Genomic DNA, 18,404 nt, shown 5'->3' with positions numbered 1-18,404 from the left:
CCCCCTATTCGCGATTTTCTATAACTCCCGTAATTCTTGAAATTTTTAACTAAAATTTGGTAGTCACATCCAGTAAGTGAATTAAATATATATATCCGTATACCAAGTTTTATTATGATAGGTTGATTAGAAAGACAGAATTAAAGTGAATTAAATATATATATATTATTATGATAGGTTGATTAGAAAGAAAGTTATAGCCACATAACCAGGCCCAAGCTCTGTCCGCAGCTGTATTTGTTGCTGCTTTGACATTTTAATGCACACATACATACATATGTAGAAGTACACAAACACGCATAGACACGATGTACATATGTATGGAATATTTTAAATTTAATTAATTAATTAAAATGGTACAGGGTATTTAAGAGTTGAGCCTACTCGACTTTAGCATTCCTTTCTTGTTTTATATTCACTTCACCGTTAACTCGCAAATTTCAGTGGCGAGTATCAATGTGTTTCTTTTTCATTTTCCAATATAAATATTAATAGTAAGTCGTAAAAAGCTGTTGTTTTTTTTTAACATACTGCGTACCGATGCAATGACTATAACAAAACCTTTTGTCCCTTTGGATCATAGACAACCGTATTAAATGCAAAACAATATTTTTGCAAAATAGAAGATGTAGGAAACTTTTGTTATAACAGGCATCACAAGGTGATGTCAATTATTCTAAAAGAAAAATTAAGAGTTTTGTTAATGGGCTTTGTTATTGCCATATGATCTAGTAATTGTGGCCTAGTTCCCATGCCAAAAGAAAACCTGTTTTTCGTGCCAAACCAGACACAGCTCTACTCTATAATACGCAGTTCGATTTTGTACTGATGTCTTTATTCAGTAAATGCACAAACTAATGAACTAGATTTTGACATATCCGTTCCCCAGAAACGGTATCTATAAATTTAAATATGTAGTAATGACTACATAGATCCGTATCTATGGATAAGAAGACAGCACGCACGCAATTGGCTGAAATGTAAGAGAGCTAAAAAACTGAAGGTTAAATGGACTGTGGGTGGAGGGTTACTACAATACTAGAACTATTTAACAACGGTCACGGTCCTGGATATCCAGGCAGTCAGCAGCAGCAGCAGTGGTTTCATGAATCTTAATAGTGTCCCAGGCTTAGACCGGGTGAAAGGGCCGGTGCTAAGCCTAATCCAATCTTAGTAATGGCGGGCGCAGCATACGCAACCTTGGTAATGGCAGGTATCGCTTGAACAGCAAGAGCGGGTTTGGCGACCACAGCCACGCCTTTCTTTTCGACGATGGCATTAAATCCGTTAACTTTGTCCGCCGTGTATGTTACCTTGCGAATGGTGCCGTCGGGTTCCGCCAATGAATAACTGCCCTGGACTACGCCGTTGACCAGCGTCTCGGACTGCTGTTTCGAGTCGCCAGTTTTCTGGTCGGTGACGCCGTAGGAGAAGCTGTACTGAGGATTAGGATCGTATGGCTCCGGCACCGCTACCTTGGCGACGGCTAAGCCTGGTGACGCCAACAGAGTAGGCGCTGCGTGCTGGATTACGGCTGTAGAGATTGCGGGTGCGGCCAGGACCTTGGGAGCCAGCGAAATTGAAGATGTCAATAAATTCGGTGCCGCATAAGAAATGCCCGGTGACGACAGCAATGAGGATCCGTACGGATCGATGGGGATGGCGTATCCACCGAAAATCGTCAAACCAAGTACGAACAACACCTGAAAACGGCCAGGGATGTAAGAAGCCCAGTGCAGTAGGCGAGAAAAGCTTGCTCCTCACCTGTGCAATCATTATAACTGATGGTCTTCTGATGGTGGCGGTGGTAGAGTTGAGGTGCTGGACTGTGCGTGTGTCTGCACTGGCAAGAACCCAAGTCGACTTTGAGATGCATTTTCCGCGAGGTCTTCAGTTTTATATTCGAGCCACGACTGCGATTCCATTTGTGGCAACCGTCGAAACTTCCCCCTTGCCACCGCTCAGCATGTACAAGCTCCTTAATGGCAAGTGACACTTACAGTGATTGGTTTGTGGCAGCGGCTCGCACCACGGCCTAGTCCGCGACTTCATCTACAAGTAGACTGCGATTTCATGTTTCTGGTGCAAATTTCATCATTCCTAAAATTTTCTCAATGGAATAGTTAGGCTGCAAGCGAACTATACGAGTACGCAATGGCGGCCCCCACCACTTGCCGCCAAAAATTCAAATGTGTGTGCGTGTGTGCTCAAGAGCGCCGTTAGCTAAGACTTGTTTTCCGCGGTGGTCGTAATGCATTCAAACCAGATCGCTAAATTCTCATGTTCTCTAGCTCTTTTGGAGACTGTGGACGACCACTCAGTGCACTGCACCACTTTGTCTGATGTAATAGCAGCTCACTGTTGAGACAGTTTGCAGTTAGTGGGCAGACAAAGTTTGTTTGTTGGCTTGGTCAAATCGAAATTGAGACCATTTGACCAATCGACCATTCAGCGCCGTACGCGCGGGTTCCACTGTTTACTGCAGCACTATTCGTTTTGTTTCGATTCGTTTAATTAAAAGTCTGAAATGGTAGCAATTGATCGAAGGGGCCAAATGTTCAAGCCACTGAAGTTACTGTGCACACTGACAGAGCAATTACGCAGATACGCACGCATACGCATTCAGATGATAGCGCCCACATGCCAAAACCGGGTTCCTAAAGTATTCACCACACTTCACTAATTGCCTTCACGATTGCAGTCGCTACTTAAAGTCTCCTAACCTTGTCACATATTTGCAAAACAGTGTCTCTGGGCATTTGATCTTAGGTGCCATTGACAACCCTATATAGAAAAGCCGTTACTGTCGGATGTACTAATACACTTATAGTACATGCGCGTATATCCCAAAAGAGTCACAGAACAGTCGCTCATGTTGGGAAATGTTTGTTGGGCGGATAAAAGTGAATGGAACGCACGTTGCAAATTAGTTTGCTGAGTTCGATTGAGCAAGACTGGTCAGAATTCGAATACAACAAATACTGGTCTTTTTTCCGTATTCATGAATGCATTTCTTCATTTTTTTCCAAATAAGACATTCAACATACAACTTAGTAATAAAAGAAGAAGTATTAACAATTCATATTCAGCATATGGCAACAACCAACTAACAACTGAACAGTTCTACTATACTTGTATTTCAAGCCTCTTTAGTTAATGTGAGTCGGAGAAATTTAAATATTTGAATCTGTATAATTAGTAGTCAGAGCCAGTATAACATTTACAAATATATACTCGTATCTTATAAAAAAAAAGTTTTTGTCGCACAAAGGCACGCGTCCTCTACTGATTCGCATCCAGTGTGAGAATTGTAGTTTTGTGCCAAGTCTCTCTCGGGCTGGCTCTGGCCAATGCGACACAAGGTCGCTGGATTTAATTGGCAAAAGAGTCACGCACACTCTTGGAAACATTACAACGCAGTGCAAGTACAAATATTTTAAGCGTCCCCCCATCTGCAGCAGCTCTAGGGGCTTAAATATTCGCTAGCCTAGCATGCCATGCACTTTATACTTAGAAAATGGTATATTGGTTCGAAATGGGCCAAGATGGGGCAAGATCAAGCTAGATCAGATTTCCTGCTGCCCAGTAGAACTAGCGCAGGAACACTGGATTTAGCGCACTTAACATTTATTGTTATTTTCAGCCTATTAGATAGCATCCCTTCACTATAAATCACTTCAGTTAATTAACTTCGCTAGGATAAGAACACAGTCGAAAGGACTTGCAAAGCAAGGTAATTGGCCCAATTGCTTAGCCTTATGATCGTTTTAATTGCACCCAACAAATGCGCTAAATTTACGAATTTTGTCGGTGAGTTTTCGGTTTTGGTGTAAATGAAAATTAAAAAGCGGCCATGATCGACCCTGCATAACAATTACCAAAAAAACACATTCACTTTCAAACCTTACGGTAGCCATAGGTATGCCTCAGGCTTTGGCCGTGTAGTGCCGCAACATAAATCGAAACTGCAAGCGGGTTAAAAATGAAAACTTGTGAAAAAAATCTGAAACTAGTGTACGTGCTACGAATATGGATCAATGGATCCGTCGGACAGAGACATTACCATACATACTAAAAGCAACAACAATCAGACTCGGAGTAGGCTCCCATACGCAATTGGTAAGCTATTCCATTAACTGAGCGTATATTTGAATTACCGAATGCAAATTTTGCAAATACATCTGCGTCGGTATAAAAGACTGTGTTTTTTTGGTAATGGCATGTCAGTTTATTTTTGATCAACCGACTGTGAAAATCGAAATACTTGGTCGCACAATGAATCCTCTGTCGGTAAGTTGGGGTACCTGAGATGCAACCTTTAAATGGACTTATACGGAGATATGACATCTTTTTAGATTGTTGCTGTCCTTGCTACTATGGCGCTTTCTGCGCACGCCGGTCTGGCACCGTTTGCTGCTCCACTGGCGGCGGCTCCTGCCCCATTGGCGTACACATCTCCCTTCGCAGCTGCGTCGCCTTATTTCGCACCAGCAGCCTACTCTGCACCGCTTGCTGCCGCCTACTCTGCCCCATTCGTTGCCGGACCAGCGCCACTTGTTGCAAAGAGCTATGCTGCCGCCCCGCTTGTTGCTGCCCCAGCACCGGTTGTGCCCGCCCCCGCTCCAGTCTTGGCTAAAACCGTAGCCGCACCTTTGGCCGCTCCTGTCGCTCCGATTGCTCCAGTCGCTGCGCCCATTGCCACCGAGATTGTCGATGCCCACCCACAATACCAATTTGCCTACGATGTCCAGGACTCGCTGACCGGTGACTCCAAGACTCAGGAAGAGACCCGTGACGGTGATATCGTGCGCGGCTCATATTCCCTGATTGAACCCGATGGCTCGCGTCGCATTGTAAGCTACTATGCCGACTCTATCAACGGCTTCAACGCAGTTGTGCAGAAGGATGTGCCAGTTGCGGCTGTTGCTCCAGTAGCTCCAGTTGTGGCTAAGGCTGTTGCCGCTCCAGTAGCTCCCGTGGTTGCTGCCCCCTCTCCAGTACTTGCCAAAACCCTGGCCGCTCCCATTGTCGTCTAAGGATGCGCACTGACACAAGAGCTTCGCAATATTTTGCCACCTTTGTAGAGTGATACGCATACAACTCGATAAAGGATCTTCATTTGTACATATACGATTAATCATTCTGGTGTGAAAGTAACTGTCATCAACACCAAAATAAATAAACGCAACGTCTTCCAATTATATAGATTGACTTTTATTCTCGAAACCAGTTTATAACGATGAAGTTATCCAATTTAGATTATTTCTTAATTGCTAAGTTTCCTTTTTTACAGAGAGATTCCTGAGGAATCCTGGACATTATCACCTCACGAGAACGTAGCTCGTATGCGTCTTAAGCTAGAGCCTCAACTATATCCAAATAAGCATGAGAGTGCTGCGAATCTGCGTGACAATGCTACAAATCCCTATGACACAAAGTATGCTAAAATAACTCCCTTTAGCCAGTGCTAAGTCTTACCTAATATTTTGCACAGGGAAATATCCGAATTCGACTCAACCATTAAGAATGCTGTGGTACGGGATTTTCTTGCGGACGATGAGAGCGCACAACTAGAAGAAGAACTACGACAACAAATTGATACGCAGTCACAGCAGGATGTAGCCCTTGAGAACTCGGTCATATCCCAAGATTGCGAACTCATTACTCTTATGACGAAAGTAAAGGGACGCATTGAGGTTAACCAAAGCGTATTCACTTTTGTCGATTTGAGTGCACCAACGGAGGACGGCTCAAAATATGATATCAGGTACACTCTTTCCTATAATACTTGTATATATATTTGAATTGTATGAAATTCTTTTTCAAAACTTAGGTTTTCAATTACAAAAATACGTGAAGTTCATTTACGAAAATATAACTTAAGACGTTGCGCCCTGGAAATTTTTTTGATCGATCAAACCAGTTTTTTCCTTGATTTCTCAACACAGAAGGTGTGTTCCATAAGTGATATTATAAATGTTGGACATGACAACAACGGACTTAATCTTTTTGTTTCAGACTCGTAACAAAGTATTCACAAAAATAGTTGGTCTTCCGCTACCAAACATATTATATGGCTCGGGACGTTCACCATCTGAGATATTGCGAGCTTCGGGCTTAACACAACGATGGGCTATTCGTGAGATTTCCAACTTTGAATACTTGATGTACCTAAACACGATTGCAGGTAACACTAATAGCATCTCAAAATATTATTAATATTAATTATGCAAAAATCTATCTGCTATGCAAATATCAGGTAGATCTTACAACGACCTCAGCCAGTATCCCGTCTTTCCGTGGATACTTGCCGATTACACGAGTGACGTGTTGGACTTGACAGATCCGAAATCATTTCGTGACTTATCTAAACCAGTTGGTTGCGTAAGTATTAATTATATAAACGTTATTTGAGAACGATTTTATTTATATTTGTTCTGCTAACAGATCAATCCTAAAAACGAAGCCGAAGTGCGTTCCAAATATGAATCTTTTGAGGACCCATCTGGTGCCATTCCTAAATTTCATTATGGCACACACTATTCGAATTCTGCAGGTGTACTGCATTATCTTTTACGTGTCGAACCATTTACTTCACTTCACATAGATCTACAGAGCGGCCGGTTTGACGTAGCCGACCGACAATTCCATTCAATTCCCCAGACGTGGAAGCTATTAATGGACAATCCAAACGATGTTAAAGAACTCATACCAGAATTCTTCTACTTTCCTGAGTTCCTTAAGAATATGAATAAGTAAGTTATTTTATATTATTTTTCGACAAACAATCTATGTACTAATTGGTTTTAAATTGTAGTTTTGATTTAGGACACTTACAAATCACCAAAGAAAAGGTAGATGATGTTATATTACCGGCATGGGCGACAACGCCAGAGGAGTTCATAGCCATTCATCGGCGTGCGCTAGAATCAGAATATGTTAGTCAGCATCTCCACCATTGGATTGATTTAATTTTTGGGTACAACTGAAAATTTAACTCTTTAAAACATTACCTGGTATAAATATAATATTTTGCAGCTATAAACAGAGAGGTCCCAAAGCTGTAGAAGCGCTGAATGTGTTTTACTATTGTTCGTACGAAGGAGCTGTGGATTTAGACAAAATAACGAATCCAGTCGAGAGGGAAGCTGTCGAAGGTGTGATACATTTATTTAAAGCCCGAATCCATTACTTTAAATCATTTACGTTTTTCTAGGAATGATTAACAACTTTGGCCAAGTACCATCTCAATTGCTACGAGAACCGCATCCGCGCCGCTTAACTCAAGAGGAAACAATAATGAAACTGATTCGCGCGGAGCTCAGGCGACCCGATCTGACACAGTTTCTCGACAAAGTAGTACAGTACTACTGCGAACTCTCTACTCCAAAAGATCCGATCGTCTATCTAAGTCCACCCCGTAGCCCACCACGGTCATTCCTACAGCTTAGTCCCGACGTATTAGTTAGCGTATCGAAATCATCAATCCTGGGCTGTAATTCTTGGATGTCTTTTGACAAGGACCAAGGCTTCTTATTGGAAATCGACGCTACAACGACAAATATTAAGTAAGTACAGACAACCCCGCCCTATATCGTGACTCACCACATCTGTCTCCTTGGTGCAGAAATCGCAAGCGGGTATTTGGTCCTTTCCATCCCTCGCAATCGCCACACTCGCAAATGTTTGCGGTTAGTACAGATGGAAAACTGTTGTATGCGGGAGGCATTTGGGACAACGCCTTACGAGTTTATAACTTGAACAAAGGGAAAGCTATTGCCTCTGTCACGCGACATCTTGATATAATAACCTGCCTGGCGTTGGACAACTGTGGCTCCTACTTAGTGACTGGATCACGGGACTGCACTTGCATTATCTGGAGTCTGCAATCTAACCAACAAAGTGGCAGTCAACCTAATAGCATTCCAGTCCACGCTCTCACAGGTCAATCACACTTACAGGCCATTACCCAGCTAAACACACAAAATAGCTTTTCTCCCAAGCCTCTGACGGTACTCTATGGACACGACGACACTATTTCCAGTGTTGCCATCTACACAGAACTGGACCTGGTCGTATCAGGCTCTTTGGTAAGTTACACTTATGGCAAATTCCTATAACTATAACTACTATCAAACTTCCCACGCAAATAGGATGGAACAGTCAATGTGTACACCTTACAAGAAGGTCAGTTCGTGCGGACCTTAAAACCCATTGGCTGCACCGAGTCCTGTGTGCAAATCTCCTTCCTTACAGTTTCATATCACGGTGAGTAAAATCTTCCCCGTCAATTTCCAGTTGGTCTCCCCTTTTGAAATTAAACTTCACGGAAACTAGTTTTGAAAGACTTGATCCCCATAACGGAGGTTGTTGTCTTTGCTATGTCAGTATCAAATTCGATATCATTGTTAGGAAAAAGTATGCAATAGTATTTCGTATATCATTTTTATATTTTCCAGCGCTAGGTGGCCATTGCTTACATTGCTTACTTATACATATGTATGTATGTATATAATTAAACAATGTTATTAGAATGTTACCCACAATATTAAAATAAACAAATATGGAATGCTGGAGTCAAGCGGGCCTAACTCTTAAATATACACTCCTAAAAAAACATATTTTATATTTTTACAGTAAATTCTTTACACTCTGTACCCAAAGGGTAAATGTGTGATAGACACCACAATGTATGTATATTATTGACAAGTCGATATAGCCAATTAAAACAAGAGAGAACGCTACAGTCGAGCAAGCCCGACAGTGAAATACCTTGAACCCAGGTAAACTTCCGACACTCAGGTATATGCGCCTCTAGCAGAAGCAAAAGGAAGAAGAAGAGCGAACGTGATGCTGCGCTTGTGGGTGTAGTACCGGAGTGAAATTGTTTCGCTAATAACTACTTTTCTTAGAATTAACCGATTTAGATGAAATTTGAAACAAAAGTAGATAATTACAAGGTGCAATTCAAAGTAAACAGGACTTTTTGAAGCTAGCGCCCCCTGGTGGCGCTATCTATATGTCGACTGGTGCGTTAGAATCTGCTATCTTTATCGATTGTCCAGTGAAATTCATGACATTTCATCGATTGGAAGTGAAGTTATTGCGTTTTAAGTGTCAGTATGTTTGTGTTATCGGTCGGAAAATGAGCTTCGAAAAAAAGAACCAACATTAAATTTTGTTTTAAAATTGGTAAAACTTTTACCGAAATTGATGAAACAAGTTTATGGCGATGATTGCCTATCCCGTAGCAGAGTGCACGAGTGGTTTCAACGTTTTCAAAGTGGTCGTGAGGACATAAATGACGAACAACATGTGGGCCAATCAAAATTCGTGATCACCAAAAATGCCATCAAAACAGTGCGTGAATTCATCAAAAATCAGCCGATATCATCATTGAAATTGATGGAAATGGAATTGAACATCTCCAAAACATCGATTTATCGCATTTTGACCGAACATTTGGGCTTACGAAAGTTGTGTGCACGGTTTGTTCCGCACAAATTGACTGACGACCACAAATTGCTCAAAAATCAACCGATTGTGACCGATTATTTGACCAAAAATCACATTTTAACCATTAACCACTCGCCGTATTCACCTGATATGGCACCGTGCGACTTCTACCTTTTCGGAAAACTACATTTGGCCATGAAAGGAAACCGCTATGCTGACGTTGATGCCATCCAACAGGCGGCGACCGCCATCCTCAACGCTATACCGACAAATGACCTAAAAAAGTCGTTCGATCACCTTCTTGAACGTGCAAAACGTTGTATTCAGGCGGAAGGAGACTATTTTGAAGGCGACCAATAAATTTTTCAAAATACAAAAATAGTTTTCGTTTTTTAATAAAAGTCCTGGAACTTTTGAATTGCACCTTGTATATAGAAATTATTTGTGCAAAATATGTAAGAGGCAGAAGGAAGCATCTCCGACCCCATATATGTATGTATATTCTTGGTCAGCATAAGAGCATAAGAGAAATCAATCCAGATATGGCCGTCTGTCTGGATGAACGCCTGGATTTCGGAAATGGCTGAGCATTTACTTTTTTGAGTATATACTTTTTTTATTTTCGTCAATACTGTCACTCCATTACTACGCCCACAAACTGAAGCATCAAATTTGCTCTTCTTCTTTTTGCTTCTGCTAGGAGTGCATTTAACTCAGTGCCAGAAGTTTGTCTGGGTACAGGGTATTTCACTGTCGGGCTTGCTCGACTGTAAGGTTTTCTCTTGTTTAAACTAATTTTTGTGTTTGAGTTAAGCCCACTCCACACTAGGTATCGTTTCTTGTTTAAGCCTTGTGGGCTGTAATTGAAAATTAATATCTTTAAAGGTTTTTTGCGTTCATAGAAACCATTTTTATACCTACGATACCCGTAGACTAAAAGTATCTATCAGGAAGGCTCTTCCAACTCATAAAGTAAATATATTCTTCATCATCATAACGGGACAAACCGATCTATTCCTCTGTTTGTTTCTTAACCCAATTTAAAAATAAAACTATAAACAATATAAACTATTGAATATTAAAAACAAAGGATTAAATAGGTGAAACAAAAAATTCCCACTTTTAATAGGTATGCTTTAATTGCCTTAATGCCGGAAAAACGGAACAGAGTGTGAAATTTTGACTCATTGTACACACATATGCATATATTTATGTACATGTGTATGTAGTAAATAGTAAATCTTACAGATTGTGGGTGTGTGGACTCACGTGCAGCCATATTCAAAGGCCGGCACGACATCCACTTATGTTCACATTAATAAATGTTTGCAGAGCAAACAATTTAATCAGCATAGCGCCCCTATCAACGGCCTATATGTATATAGATTGCCACACTGAATGACGCCTCAAGTGTCGGATCACGTGATTCCTTATATACGATCCAAGCCAATCGTAGTATATATGGATGTGTGTGTGTGTGAATTTCGTTGGCTTTGTGTCATTTTGTGGTTGTGTGTCTTGGTTCGGAATGGCTCGAAACTTGCCCATGCATTATATATTTGTCTTGGATTCATTTATTAGATGATTCCCGACAGCTGCCGTATCTTATCTGCCCTCGCACACACATACTACATACGAGAATGTACATAGAAACAAAAATCCTCGTTTATGTTAACAAACATTTGCTCTGACTTACTGGAAGAATTACGAACCTGACCCCAGCTAAGACTTAAATGTCCGATGACTTACTAGTTATAATTGCTCGTACCAATCATTTTGAATTATCAGGTGTTTCTAAACCCCTCCACGTTTTCTTTCGCCATAGCTTATTCATTGTTAATTAAATTATCATTGTATACTTTTGTGGTAAGTCAGAATAATTAGAAATATTTGAGTTTTAGCCTTTCTCTATGATCACTTTCTCGGAATAAGCTTAAACTAAATAAATTTAATTTAAATACATATTTTAAGTATTCTTTAAAGAACAAACTAAAAAAGGGCCATTAACAACCACTTTAATCTGATTTTCAGAATATTCATATCCAAATAATTAATTAAATAATTGTAGGATTTTCCGACCTAATGTTCTGAGCTAGTTTGATGTCAACACAGTTTTAATTTGAAGCGGCTAGGCCAAAAAACCAGCAATGAAACCAGCACAGGTTGCTGCGATGCTATTTTTGAATATGGACCAAGGCTTGCGAGCAAAACTGCTGCAATGTTATGAGATGGAAGCCATATTGAATTTGAATTGCAAGACATGATAAGAAATGCATATTATTAATTTCCCGCTAATGTCCACAATCGTGAGCGAAGCGTCCACATTCGTTCACAAAAAAAATAGATAGATAGTAGATAATGTTAATGTCACAATTTAGGAAAACAAAAAATTCTTTAAGCATGATATGTTGTGTTTACTTACGGTACTTACTCGGTAATTATTTAAATATGTCAGGTCTTATCGCGGTTTTTGATTAATAGTTGCTTAGAAATGCGAAACATCCGGCCGCGAATTAATTTGTTCAATTTGTTTAAAAATAATCTCTCCGTGGCTCAAAATTTGTGCGAATTTATCCCCTAAAAACTCGTTAGGTATTTTCCCAGCGTAATTAATAATTAGGGAATCCATGAAATAAGTACTACATGCATATTTCTACTACGACGCAATCTCGTATAAATTTATTCATCGTTACGAGCTATTAAAAAATGAAACGCGTCACGCGACCCGATGAACGATCTGCTTCGTGCGTAAGCAAAATGTGGCGGCCCATTAGCGTTGCCGTCGGCTTCGGTGCCGACGCTAACTCGATTCATTCATGACACTTCTTCTGGAAATCTGAAAAATACTTGCTTGCAGTAAATCTTAGTGGGGGTGATCATCATAATTGTATCGCACTATAAAGAGAAATTCAAATTTGAATGTCTTACTTATGGGTGTTGCGCATCAATTCTCGGAACTGCCTCGGTATGGTTATTTCTAGTTTAAACGCGATCACGTGGGGTACCGCCAAAGAGAGCACTGTCTCTGGCCAATTGACAAAGACTCCATGGGGGCCAATAGGCACGGCAATTGTGTACACAATGTAATGTACACAATAATTAGAAAGTTCATTCATAAGACAAATTCATAGAGCACGACACTAATGTGTACTCGTGGGCCGGGCCGGACCGGACCGGGCTAGGCTGTGTCGGACCGATTCATTTAATTTCTTTATGACTTGTTCGAGTGCTCGTAGTAGAGCAGTGTGTCGCCAAGTCGGGTGGGCAATGTCATAATCATATAATTTATGGTATACGCAGGTTATCTAGACAAGTGGGCCGGCCGAGCCTGCGCAAAGACATTCGAATACGAGTTATACAGCCTATTGGAATTTTAACTGCGTAAAACAACGTTCCGCAATTACGTCGCAGATGGAAACGCAGAACAGTTTTGCACCGATAAGACCAACCACAAGAGACACACACCACTTTTGATGTCTTTGTGCATCGGTTCTCTTTGATTTCGGGCCCTCGTTATCATCTCCCCAAGCTGATGAGCGAGGCGTTTGACCGATTGCGGTGGGTTCATTGCAAAATTGATTGGTGTTGCATCGATGCGACCTCAGCGGACGCTTCTGCAGCTCGATGTTCGTCACAGTTCTCTAATCAGAAATGCTGTCATATGCCTTGTGCAGCTGAGAACTGCTTTGGTGATAAGCTGCGATCGGCGTTCGCGAACCACAAGTGTTGCAATGCGACCAACCGTCGAGCCGTACAACGAACATATCTTCCAATATGTACAAGTATTGCCAGATTATATACTCCTTTGACAAATTCAGAATCCCAATAGATAATTATTGATCACTGATCAGTTGTTATAAGGACCCATCAAGCAAAATCTCGGATTCTCCTTAAATTATCATTTGGCCTCATTTTCGATTGCCACAAATAAATAGACTATTTCAACAAAGAATGAATCAAATAAATCACGTCTTCGCGTTTATTTTTCAACTTCTGAACAAACTGTTGTGCGATGTTTTGGATTTCCATTTCCTTTAAGTTTTATAATACCCCCAATAAAGTAATAAAGATAACATCGTAGCAGAGCCTTCAATGGTGCAAGTCATTTAGCGCCAGAGCCCAACATATTTAATTTATGGCTAAGATAGCAGAAATCTATTGAGCAGCCGGGTTTTTCTTTCTATATAAACTCGACGTTTTTATACCTTGTATATAGTACATGAAATGTAAAAGAGTATATTAGGTTTGCGGGTATATTTGTTCTTCATCAGCACGACGAGACGAGTCGATCTAGCCCTGACTGTCTGTCCGTATGATCACATAGATCTCAAAGAGAGATAGAGACAACAAATTTTGCACAAAGATGCCTTAGGTGTGTACGCTTTACGAGTTTGTTTTATGTTTTTTATTTTCCCCCCACTTCTCCCTATGGAGGATTTTTGGAAAAGCCGCTTGTATAATCCCCTGTATCTCGGAGACTATACGAACTAGCGACACTAAATTTTTAGTCCGAGATGGCTTCTACTTGTATGAATATGCAGAAAATGTGTATTTCAGAAATTCCCTCCCTTTACCCAAGGGGTCAAGGGTGTGCTAAAAAGTATGAATGTATGCTGGTATGTAGACTGGGGTGTTCCCAACGTCCAAATTTTTGATAAAGCTGCTTCAGGAGCAACTGGTCGAAGAACGATTCTAAAATGGACTAATTTTGTGTTCACAAAACAGTCGTAAGTGTATCTATTATATTCCGAAGTTGCATCAAAATCAGTGCACTTTATTATATTGCTGCCACGGTATCGATCGCTGTAGACAGCAAGATTAGTACCAACCGGGTGAAATACCCTGTACCTGTAATCGCAGTGGAGTGAGAGAAAAGGATCAAAATTTTGAAATACAAAATTTGCACAAACCTAATAGCTTAAAAATAAATAAATCTTTGTTTTTTAAATCAGATCATACACAAAGCTGCCATTGTAATAATTGTTGCAGCAGCATTTACTTTAGTCAAAACGCTGTAGTGGGAAAAAGTACAATAATACATAATGCAGTCGTAAGCGCAATTAGTTAACGGGACTGATAATCAATATACATCTTAAAACGCCACTTATTCATAAATGTACTATATATGTATGTTTGCAGTAATATTTGGGAAAATTCCATCATTTCTGCTACTGGGAATTACATGACGTATACGTAACATTGAATAGAAATTAGACCCCGACTAACTAACAAACATAATTTTGAATGCGCATTTGTTCATACACTTTAAAAAATTGCCATGTTTTCAATTTGGATATGGAGAATACACATATGCAATATGTACATGCATAACCACGTATGGACTGTGATAACATAATACATAATTATTGCAATACATATACATAGATACGTATTTCTACTATAAGAACGATAGGGCAAAAGATTGAACTACATTGGAAAAAACTCCTGCTTTCGCTACCCATCTTTGCTGGCTAAAATCTTACATTTTATACATTCCGACTGTTTTGGTTAATCCTAACGTTTGTAACATCCTCCATATTATGTGGCAACTGATTCCAGCAACGAAAACTATACATAAGGTAGTGTTTTCCTCTTTTGCTTAGTTTGTAAGACCACATTCTCTGCTGATTGATATAAGAAGTCTTTAATGAGTAATACAATTAATTTAAAGTTGTCAGAGTAATATAGTAGATAGCCCGAATTCCCTGGCCAATATAATTCAGTCTTGTTGTTTGGTCTCCCAACGTAACTAACAAATCGTGCATATTCCATCTGCAGGTCATATTGCCTTCAGTGCATTGGACGACACCTCGCATTCAGTGCACGTGTACAGCATCAATGGAGTTAGCCTCGGCTCTAAATATGTATCTGGTCGGGTGACGGGCCTGGCCACAGCTTCGGATTATTTGGTGGTCGCCGATGATGCCGGCGATATAACTATGAGTCGCATACATGGGTAAGTAGGAGGCAATCTAATTTTTATGCTATGCAAAGGAAACTCATTATGCACAACAATTTTCAGTCTAAAACCCGTCTTCGACATTCCACTGCATGTTCCCATACAAACTGTTGTGGTGACCCCGGGCAACACACACATCCTGGCACCACTGCGGGACGGGCGACTGGCGGTGGTCGCCGTACAGTTGCCATCTGCGAGCAACAAAAAGCATTCCGTGCTAAATGTTTAAGAAAACAGGAAACATTTTGGACCAATAGAAGCCCCACTAAATGAGCCAAAGCGGCGGCAGGCTTCATTGTCCTTCAGCATTGAACAGGCAAATCTTTGTTTATTTATTTCCTTTTGTTTGTCATCTATTTTTGTGAGTTGTTTATCGCTTTTTTATGTCCCCGACTAAGCCCATAGAAATGCGATGTTCCTAGAAAAATGGGTGAGCCCAGCGTCGGACTATTTTATTGTTATTCATTTGCTTAGCATTTGTCCATTTGTTTTTTATTACGTGCCAAAAACAAAGAAAAAACACCATAAAGTTAGCCGAAAACTATTTCTTTATCAAATTTCCTCTTCATTTAATGGCTTTCCCTAAAAATCGGCAAGTGACTGAATCTGTTCCATCAGTGTATTCGTAAATTAAGCAGAAATAAGATGTTATCTATGTACGAGCATTCGCCAGAACTTCGATGACACACACAAATGGCTGTGGGCCAACTCAAAAGGCTTTACTAAAAGACGAATTTCCGATTCATTTCTCTTCGATTTGTCGTTCTCAATGGCACCTGCGACCAACGTGCTCCCACTCCCGCCCCTTCAGCGATTAGAATCTAATACGTTGGCCCACGCACGCCCAATGATTTGACAAAATCATATAAATCATTTGATTATTAATCATTTTGCTGACGTGTATCGACTCTTAGCTCTTTGCGTTCGGCCCGAGTATAGGAAAAAGAAAGAAAGACCGACCGGCAGGCAGACGAAGACTGAAGACTGAAGACAGAAAAAACTGGTTGTTGTCTGTTGCTCGACCCTCATGCTCGTCTACTCGAGCGATTGACTCACGCGCAACTTTCAAATTGGCGCACACATTCTGCCCGGCAACAGTAAGTCAAGGGGAATGCCACTATAGCCAGATCCGAACTGACGCGTCGGCAGCATCCAGCTGCCCAAGCGCTTCAAGCAAGCGGTTGGGCGTCGCGATTTAAACACTTTCGTTGACACTTTCAGCTTCTATGGCAACACAATCGTTGAAAGCATAGCCAAAAATAAAGTGCATCAACGTAATACGTTTTCCAATGTACGAGTACATCATCGACCTCCTTATTTCCGATAAACTATCGTCCAATACTATAGATTCCATTTGATAAGTATTAAAATAGTTGTAACGTGAACATGAAATGTGAACATCATTAGAATGTCTAGAGTCCGTCCCCTAAACAATACGACACATTTGAAAAGTTGACCATTATACTTTTAGTTCGTACATCATATAATACATATAATAAAACTTACATTCGGTCGTTTAGTTGCCAATTTCAATATACAAGTATTGTGAAATTTGTTCAGTTTCGTCTCAGTCCCTGCTGCAGCATACATAGGAAAATTCGTATTACCAGATACATATAGTATATGTTTAAGTACATACTTACAGTATTTAAGATTTTTAGATATGCTTTTGTGACTCGTGACAATAGAGTGTACCACAATTGATTCCAAGGAGACGAGACGAGGAGAAAGTACGTAATTTTACCTTCCAGTTGTTGGTACAAGATTAGGGATTCTGTGCAGCCTGTCACATTTATTTGAGCAAAATGTGAGCGATACACATACATACATATGTTTGTGTGCAATCCAAAAAATTAGATGAATAATGTAACCTCTATATATTTCTATATTTCATTGAACGGAACAACATCAAATAGAAGTGATTGTTTCTACTCTAAAAGAGGCAACCTTGATGTTTTTGATGAGATAATCGCGCTTCCCCTAACACACAATTTTGTATTGCACATTTATAGTCTTTGGGATACGCCATACTTCGATTTGTGTACCATATTGCGGAATCGGTTGCAAGGTTTAGGCCTACCAATCATTCAATTATATGCACAATCACATAACACGATTTCCGTATCATCGGTACACATCATCTTGTTTTAGTTTTATTCGATTAGTTTCCTCAAAAAAGCCACAGAGGAAACGATAAACAAATAAATTTAATATTATTTTGCAATTAATTAACCTACGGCACTTATCTAAGGAACTAAATATCAATACCAAATCTATTAAATTAAATGTGCCCTACTGTATTGTTATAGTAGTTCTATCTATCTATATACGTAGTAATTTGTTCAAGTTCTTTATGTGTTACTAATTGAACGTGAAATATTGAAGATTAATAAATGTGTACGTAAACGTATTTAATTAGATTAATGTATGTATATATTTATAGATTTATACGACATTTTACCAATGCATCAGTCAATAAAGATTTAGAACCAAAAAAACATATATATAAATATTATTATACTTGTACATTTATTTATAATAAATTTGTTGCAGAAAATTGAAATTTTTTGCACTTGGAACGGCACCAATGGACCATCATGATCCCACAAACTCCCATTAAGATTGTAAATGAAAACTCGCTTTCAGTTCGATTTTGTTGTATGTATTTATTTAAAAAAATACACACTTGTTTGATAGCTCAAAAATAAATTTAAATTAAATTAGCTTAAAGATAGAAGCGGATAGATTACGTAAAAAATACGGTGTTTGATGAAAAACTGTTCAATCAGCGAATACTATTTGTATGTGATTATGGATAATGCTAGATGGATACTGTTTAGGCGATAGATAAATAAATAAATTGAAGAAATGAATTGTGGAGTTGAAGAAATGTGTGTAAATATAGAGTTCATGACGATGACCTGCCACTTAGGTGTAGGGTGTCGGTACAAAAATAAAGCCCTGCTTCTCATCGAGGCCAGGGCGTTAA

The 18,404-nt window shown here is 39.8% G+C and overlaps 3 protein-coding genes across 4 annotated transcripts in view; 2 read left to right on the top strand and 1 right to left on the bottom strand.

The window, feature by feature from the left end:
• Positions 1-17,740, top strand: part of LOC115628394 (neurobeachin-like protein 1) — a 39,803-nt gene extending 22,063 nt beyond the window's left edge. The window contains exons 22-34 of one of the 2 annotated variants that reach the window (XM_030524480.1): positions 5,294-5,437; positions 5,495-5,767; positions 5,834-5,951; positions 6,019-6,187; positions 6,260-6,384; positions 6,448-6,755; positions 6,818-6,979; positions 7,039-7,157; positions 7,217-7,568; positions 7,628-8,090; positions 8,154-8,268; positions 15,235-15,412; positions 15,479-17,740. In XM_030524480.1, coding sequence (XP_030380340.1) covers positions 5,294-5,437; positions 5,495-5,767; positions 5,834-5,951; positions 6,019-6,187; positions 6,260-6,384; positions 6,448-6,755; positions 6,818-6,979; positions 7,039-7,157; positions 7,217-7,568; positions 7,628-8,090; positions 8,154-8,268; positions 15,235-15,412; positions 15,479-15,644 — 2,692 coding nt within the window. In that variant the 3' untranslated portion in view covers positions 15,645-17,740. The remainder of the gene's footprint in view (positions 1-5,293; positions 5,438-5,494; positions 5,768-5,833; positions 5,952-6,018; positions 6,188-6,259; positions 6,385-6,447; positions 6,756-6,817; positions 6,980-7,038; positions 7,158-7,216; positions 7,569-7,627; positions 8,091-8,153; positions 8,269-15,234; positions 15,413-15,478) is intronic. The other variant, XM_030524481.1, reaches the window with a different exon arrangement.
• LOC115628402 (larval cuticle protein A2B) lies at positions 1,113-1,776 on the bottom strand. The gene is made up of 2 exons (XM_030524490.1): positions 1,765-1,776; positions 1,113-1,703 (listed from the first exon to the last, which is right to left on the bottom strand). Exons 1-2 carry the CDS (start codon positions 1,774-1,776, stop codon positions 1,113-1,115), a joined length of 603 nt encoding a protein of 200 aa, XP_030380350.1.
• On the top strand, positions 4,276-5,036 carry LOC115628400 (larval cuticle protein A3A). Its single transcript, XM_030524489.1, has 2 exons — positions 4,276-4,290; positions 4,356-5,036. The coding sequence occupies exons 1-2, from the start codon at positions 4,276-4,278 to the stop codon at positions 5,034-5,036; spliced, it is 696 nt and encodes a 231-aa protein (XP_030380349.1).
• Positions 17,741-18,404: the final 664 nt, after the last annotated feature.

This window comes from Scaptodrosophila lebanonensis, unplaced genomic scaffold (genome assembly GCF_003285725.1).
Source record: "Scaptodrosophila lebanonensis strain 11010-0011.00,11010-0021.00 unplaced genomic scaffold, SlebRS2 tig00000113-arrow-arrow-pilon, whole genome shotgun sequence".
Classification (NCBI taxonomy): Eukaryota; Metazoa; Arthropoda; class Insecta; order Diptera; family Drosophilidae; genus Scaptodrosophila; species Scaptodrosophila lebanonensis.
Note: the sequence above shows the minus strand (reverse complement) of the source record. Positions and strands in the feature narration are given on the sequence as shown.